General features: G+C 33.2%; 1 protein-coding gene across 1 annotated transcript in view; it reads left to right on the top strand.

The window, feature by feature from the left end:
• The window catches only part of GFPT1 (glutamine--fructose-6-phosphate transaminase 1), a 95377-nt gene extending 91289 nt beyond the window's left edge, over positions 1–4088 (top strand). The window contains exon 19 of the mRNA XM_077134447.1: positions 81–4088. Within this exon, the coding sequence (XP_076990562.1) occupies positions 81–125 (45 nt within the window). The 3' untranslated portion in view covers positions 126–4088. The remainder of the gene's footprint in view (positions 1–80) is intronic.
• Positions 4089–7748: the final 3660 nt, after the last annotated feature.

The raw sequence follows: 7748 nt of genomic DNA, 5'->3' as shown, positions 1-7748 counted from the left end.
CATTATGACAACCCCCCTCTCTCTGCCCTACAAGTTGTATAATCTCATATCTTGCTCTTTTTTTTTTTTTTTTTTTGCAGGTTGATTTTCCACGGAATCTAGCCAAATCTGTAACTGTAGAGTAAAGAGCATCTGCAACTCTGGGCAGTTAAGCAACATGAGACACCTTTTGTATTTGAAATCTTGATTTAAAATATCACTCCTTTAAGCCTTTTTTAGTAAATTCTTATTTATATATCAGTTATGATTATTCCACTCAATTAGTGGTTTTTGTGAAAATTACCTCTTATATTTTTCCAGTAATTTGTGGGAAAGTTTGAATAATGAAATCTGCATTGGAATCTATATCAGAAGGAGATTTTATCTATCTTTTTCTTTTAAGAATGCCGGATATTGAATTTCTGGGCCCTCCAGTTCAATCTGAGAGGATTGCGTGCTTTTAAAATAATTGGCATTTGTTTTACCATGCTTCTGTCAGTCAGGCAAGTGAACGAGTAGTGCATTTAACTGGAATATCTAGAGCCAGTAGGAACGTATGCTAATACTTGGACAATTGAATTAAGATTTTGCTAAGCTGTTTATACAGAGAAGATGCTGTGATTTATTTGAAATGTGCTTCTGTTTTGTTTTTAAATCAAAACTGTAAAACTTAAAAATGGAAAACTCTTTGGTAGATTTCTATCTAAGTTAGATTAAACTTAGTTTCTCAGACTTGTCTGTTATAATCTGTAGGTTAAAGTAATTTAGGAAGCAATATATTATAGTAGTGCATTGGTTTTCTCTGACCCTTAACAGAATGTGTTTGCACAATTTTATAGCACAAACTTTAAATTTGATCTACTTTGGGCTACCAACAAAATGATTATAAATTTGAAGATAGGATGTGTAGGTGTTAAATGTCGTACTCCCTATTTTGCTTATCAATTAAAAGTGGTTGTTTATAGGTTATTCTACCTACAGGTTATCTCTCATTTTTTACATGACTGCTGAATGACATATTTTATCTTGTTCTTTGAAATTACAGCAGAGAGCTGCTTTCAATTGTATCAGATTAAATCAATACTGATAAATTGATGTTATACCTCTTCAATGTTGTCCGAAGGAAGAATTTCATGTAGTTTTACCTTTCCTTCACTGCTTCTTTACGTAAAACTAATACCTTAGTGCCAATTTGTAAGCTCTTTACAATTGTTTGGAAAATTTGTAATTCTTTTGACTAATCATTTACCTCTAAAAGAAAAGCTATATGCTGAGCTGCCCTCAGAAAAGCTATATGCTTTTTACTGATATTGGTGAAGGACTGCATCAAATTTAGTATTATTTTCTAGCCATTTGTTTGTTTGTATTTTCTGTGTTCCACCCCTGAAATATAGATAAGAATGAAGGTGGTATAGATAAAAAGATATTGAGGTGCCTTCAGCTGGTTAGTATCAGATATGGAAGTTGACAACCTAAAATATACTCTTAAGTAGTGAATTAGTTTGACACCGAAAAAGTTGTAATAATTTCTTCAGTGGAGCTTTTTTTTTTGCCCGATTTTAGAGGTTATAGGAGAGCCTTAGTTGTGTTTATGTTTTTCTTAAGTCCTTTCAAGTGTTTTCACTTTAAAATTGTGAAGGTGAGATATTTAGCACAGTTATTTAAGTAAATTCAGTCTTTGCCTTTCTTTTTTTGAATTACCTAATGAGATTGAGAGTTTTTATTAGCTGTTGTTTCTGCAAGAGAAGCATAAAATTCTGCTTATGTATTAGGGTTAGAGAAAGAATTGGCATAATTTAAGGTAATCTGGCAGGACTAGCATAGATGGAGAATAGAAACCCCCTTGTTTTTAAAAACAAAAATGTCACTATTTATATCATATATATAGCTATTATAGCTATATTTAGCTGCTTTAATTGTTTCTAAAACTGTTTTGTGTAAGCCTGGTTTTAGAATGCATATGAATGTCATTATTTCTTATGTTTGGTACGTTAGCATTTTACACACGATTTGTATAGGTTTGTAGCATTTAATTCAGAATTCTAAGTTAAAACTAATATGTGAAAGCAGTTAGTAGCTTGAATTTACAATAAGGTTTTTTGTTGTTGTTGTTTTCTTTTTTTCTTTAACATGGGCAGGCACCTGGAATCAAATCCAGGTCTCTGGGGCACACAAGAATTCTCCCACTGTGGCCCGCCCTGCTTGAATTTATATAATGTTTGTCTATCTCTCTGTCTGTCTATATTATAATAAATACACAGGATAAGTTCTAAACTGAATATCAAAAGCTGACATTAAGAACAAACAGAAGCTGACATTAATAACGGAAAGCAACATGATTTCTCCTCTCTCTTCCTTCTTCTTGCTCTCTACCCCATTTATTCTGAGCACAAAAAGATACTATAGGAGGCAAGCCACTGAGTAAGTGATCAAACCCAGTTAGAAACAATGTTATGTGTTTGCTTCAGCAGCACATATACTAAAACCCATGTAATTTAGGATAAGAAAATCTTACTTTTCAAGAAGGATATTCTATAAAAGACTCAGTAGGAAATAATAGTCCTCTTTTTTGTAGTATATTTGAAGTTTAAATTCACTCATATATAACTTAGAACTTTTTTAGGCAGGAGATCATGTCTGTAGCACCTAGCTCATGACTGAGTAAGTGATTATTACTTTGGAGTCAGCTTTTCTTTCTAATTGCCATGCTATAGGAATAAAAGAGAAAAATTAATGTTAACTTTTTAGTTTGTTAGAACTGTCCCAACAAGTATTAATTAATATCTACTATGGACAAGTCACTCTTCTAGAAATGGATAAATATGAGCAGAGTCCAGTTGTCCCCAGGTGGTCTCATTACTGGTGAAGACAAGGTTCGTTGGAAGGCACAGTGTGAGAGTGTAGAAACATTGAGTTGAGCTGGGTTGTTAAATGTTGTGAGTGAATTCGTCTACTTAAAAAATTGTAAAGTTTTGGGGTATATCATGTTCATAAGAGGTGAAAATGCACTTTGTAAAGTAAGCTAGTGTCCAAGGTATTAACGATCCATATTATCTGTGGTACTCTAAGGAACAGCCATTATTAATAGACAAAGATAAAAAACAATCAAGCATTAATACTACTCAGAGGGAACTGATGTGGTGATGTGCAGATGGGGTTATTGGTTGAGAGAGCTAAGACAGGTTTTCTTTCTTAGATTTCCTGGAAGGTTGTTCCTGAGATGGTACTTACTGTCTTCTGAAAACAGGTCTGTTGTCTTTAGTTAGTTCTGAGGATGGGAGGAAAGGGACTTTCTTTGGCTCCTTGCTAAGAGTCTTCTGACATTTATTTCTTTTACTCTTCAAAGAAGGAAAACTAACTGAAATATTCACTTTAACAAACATATTTGAAAAAGCCTTTTAGGTCATTTTTTTTTTTCTTTTTAAAAATTAGGTTATGCTATACTAATGAAAGAGAAAGATTAGTACTGATTATTTATGCTTCAACTTAACTGATTTTTCTAAAAAGCACAATGTCATTGAAAAGCAATTCATAACCCAGATTGAATTTATGAAGGCCAAAGAAATCAAAGGGAATGGTAAAGAAATATTTTAGACTTATGATAACCTACATATTCAGTAGATTTGTGTACAAGAATACTAGACAGAGTGTTTTACCTATGGAAACAGATTACTATTAGAATCTCTAGATTAGAGGTTTTAACACTTAAGCTGGATTTTTACCCACTATATTTGAGGGCTATTAATATTTCAGTATCTCCCTGGCTTGATGAATTTAATCATACATTCAGACCCATGACAATGACATCCAACAAAACTGATAATATTAGCTTCGTACCAATAATATCCAGGGTTAAAATAAAAAGCATAGTTAACCAGCAAGACTGTAACGTCATGCCATATTAACTTCTAAGTCTGTAATAGTATCAAAAGGTTAATGGAATATTCCATAAATAATGGCTAATGAAAGCAGCTTAGGACATTCTTGAATTACTTGTCTTACTGTACTAGTTCTCAGAATGAATATAGAAATGATCCTGTTGAATTTTAAATGTTCTGTAATTGAATGCATTTTTACTTCAATAAAACTTTTGGGTTTTGTTTAAGTTATACTTGTTGTAAGTTGGAAATTTTAGAATCTCCTTGCTTTGTTTCAGTTTTCTGTTCTTTGAAATGAATGTTTTAGTTTTCTGAGCCAATTACTTCTTTCTCATGTCTTCTTAAGTCCAGTGACTCTAAGCCTGAACTGTGAATAAACTACAAAAAACTTGCCAAGAATTACATTTTGAAACAATTTGCCAGTATTTGAAGTGAACCCATTTTTGCAGTAGTGATAAGAATTGTATGGATTAAGAATGCAACCCATGTTTAGTTAGTTGTGATAAACATTTCTGACACTAAAAATTCATTCATTACTGTTGCTTTTAAGAAGAAGGAATGATTGCATAAATAGTATTAAAAGTTGTGTCTCTCCACCCCAACTTCTCAGTTGTTTGTTTTAGAAAGGCACATTAGATAAAACAAAAGCTTTATACTTTCTGATATCATACTCCATAGATACTTTATTTTTTCATCTTAAAAATGTGTTTTTGCAGTATATCACTTGTTGCAAATTTCCAAGGTATAAAGTGTTCAAACACTTGGTTTGAATGAATTGATCATTGCAAAAGAAGGATATTTAAGGTTGGGTGAGCATGCCTTTCAAATCTAAAGTTACTGTAGTATCTGGCAATCTATTAATTTTAGAACAAAGATTCCCTTTACAGAATTCCTTTATAAACAGTAAGCTAGAATCTCTATCCCTAGTGCTTACAGCACTTGCTGTGTTTTTCAGGAGACAGAGTTATGCCAGGGTGGTTTGAATGAATAGATGTGCTGTTTTGCTTACCCTTAGAATTGAGCCCAACCTCTGGTCCTGCTTCCTGAGTGTTGCTTTGCAGCAAAACCTCGGATTACCACACCAGCCCTGATTATTTTCCCCACAAGCCACTTTTCTGACATAAAATTAAGCGTACTCCTAGAAAATAATTTTCTCTAAATTCTCCCAAACTGTAGGTCAGTAAGAATTTACTGAATATCTACTAAAGGGCAAGAAATAATTTCCTTGGAAATTGAGAGGCAACTTTTCATTGGAGTAGAATTTGGGGAAAAAAATAATTCTTTAACTTATTTTGGATGAGAGAAAGAAGTAAGGTTCATTTTTTCTCATTATTCTGAAGGTGAATTGCTTTTCCTCATTTTTAAGATGATATAGGAATTTTTATTAGTTTAACAAGCACCCAGAAACTATAAACTAATCTTATAATAATGTACAGAAAAAGTTTACCAGGTTATAGTTCACTTAACCAACTGACCCTTTTCCAGGAAGTATATATATATATTTATAGTAAGGATAAGTTCATGATTCTGTTTTAGTTAGCAAGTATGCAAGAAATAACTGCCAAGGTTGAAAAGGCACATCTGTGGACTTCTTATAAGCATGACTCATTGACTCAAATTCCAAGGTTTCAATTATGTTTTTTCTCATAGGGAACCTGGTATGTAGCCATATTTGCCTTTTAATGTTTCAAGAGATTTTGAGTATAATTAGTTCTGATATTGGGAGCAAAGTAGCCTTTTGGCTTATCTTAAGATTTCTCTGACATTATTTGTTATACTCTTAGGAGAAGGAAAATCAGCTAAAACGTTTGCTTTCATGACATATTTTTAAAAGCCCTTTGGATCAGTATAAAATATGAAATTAAAAAATGGAATTTTCGTTCCAGAAAACCTCTTTTGTTGCTCAGATATGGCCTCTCTCTCTTTCTGAGTCCAACTCTACAAGTAAAATCATTCCCCTTCCTGCTACGTGGGACATGACATCCAGGGATTAAAATCCTGGCAACATAGGACATGACCCCCAGGAACAAGCCTGGTCCTGGCACTGTGGGGATCAACAGTGCCTTCCTGACCAAAAGGGGGAAAAAAAAGAAATGTAACAAAAGAAGGTGTTATGGCTGAGAGAGACCATTCTGGAGGCTACTCTTATGCAAGCTTTACCTAGATGCTGCTAATTACTACAGTTTGCCAATCCCCAACCAAGACCATTCCTATTAACCCTAAAAAACACCTAGGGCTCTATCTGAGATTCTACAAAAGTTTCACATACTTACATTACTTTCCAGAAATGTATAACCTCCAGATGGGTTCCTAGACCAGGTAATATCCTGAAACCCAGAGGGGCCAGCCTCTCCAAGAATTTCAATTAGTTCCACCCCCCTGTCCCTTATTATCAACAGCCTTTTCCAACATGAAAAAGTTAGAATGGGCAGAGCCCAAATACCCCTAAAGGTTGGGAGAAGGATCAAAGGAGAAGGAGGAGTTATAACAGAGAAGATAGGATTTATGAGTATGGCTGCTGCATCACTATATTGATATTTCTTTAGTCTCCAGTGTCTTGGAGCAGCTAGAAGGTAAAACCTAAAATTGTCAAACAGTAACCAAACTCTGGAATCTGTTCTATAATGACTTGTTATAATGTACTTTGAAATTTATTGCTTATATATATATATTTCACAATAAGAAGTGGAGCTTATAAACAATTTTAGAAATGCTCTTTTGATAAAATTCTAATTCTTCCCTTCCCATTCATATATCAGTCTGCCTCTCTGTATGTGTATAAAATTGAAGACTATACTTATTAGGATGAAAGTAGTTGGTGTATTTTCATATGCTTTTGATTTCTGTAGAATTCTAAGTAATGTAGAAACATTCAATACTTAAAACACAAGAGCCACCAAATAAAGAACTCACAGATAAAAAAAAATTTAATAGCTATTGTATATCATATTGATTAGGATTTGATGTTGCCTCTCTCACTCAGCTTTGTATGTTTTGAAATGAAGATAAATATGATGAGGCGTTAAAAGAAAAATTGCCACAATTCCCAAAGTGTATAATTTAAGCAAATACACAATGAGAAGTCTAGATACATGTACTAAAGAGCAAATGAGGGAATCAGTATTGTGAACTGGGTATAGCCTCCTGGTACTTAACAATACATTCTTAATTTGTGAGAACCGAAGATTGGTATGTATTAACTTTAGATCGTATTTAGGCTGTTGAGGCCTAGATGTTTGATGATCATTGTAGTTTGTTTCTTCCAGCAGCCCCTTTTATGTTGACATTGTCTTCATCAGGAAAGCCAGGGTGGCATCAACCATTAGTGTTTTACTATGACAAGTTCAATGTGAGATGGAATCATGAGAAAGCTTGATCCATTGTCTTCAAATAGTGCTTCTAATGGGAGGGAAAAAAATCTGAGATGTAAAGTTTTCGTTTCTAGGCAAGAGAAATGATGTTGCATTAAATTCTAGTTTCTCTCTGTTAGACTTGAATGTGTCTGGCCAGTTTGATTAATGGGGGCTTTATGTGGTTGTTGTTTTCCCCCGTTGTACTTTGCATGTAGAGTTGTTTTGAAATATCAAAGCATATTTGTTCTAAATTTTGTTTTTGACTTTCTTAATTTTGTATTTATCCTTTGAATAAAATATAAATCCATATTGATTTTATTATTAATTTATTGTCACTGCTCCTATGGACAGGAACAGTGGAAATCTTTGTAGGATTTTTCTGGTTTTTAACTTGATCTGTGTGTTGTTAACAAAAGTTTTAAGCATTTATTTGTTTGAAAGAAACAAATTAATTTGAAACTTTATTTGTAGTCTTTTTGTATTGGCAATTGAAATGGGAATATATTCTGGCCTCTGAATACCATTAGTAACTGACACA

The sequence above is a fragment of the Tamandua tetradactyla genome, chromosome 17, assembly GCF_023851605.1.
Source record: "Tamandua tetradactyla isolate mTamTet1 chromosome 17, mTamTet1.pri, whole genome shotgun sequence".
NCBI lineage: Eukaryota > Metazoa > Chordata > Mammalia > Pilosa > Myrmecophagidae > Tamandua > Tamandua tetradactyla.
This window is presented reverse-complemented; position numbering and strand designations above follow the sequence as displayed.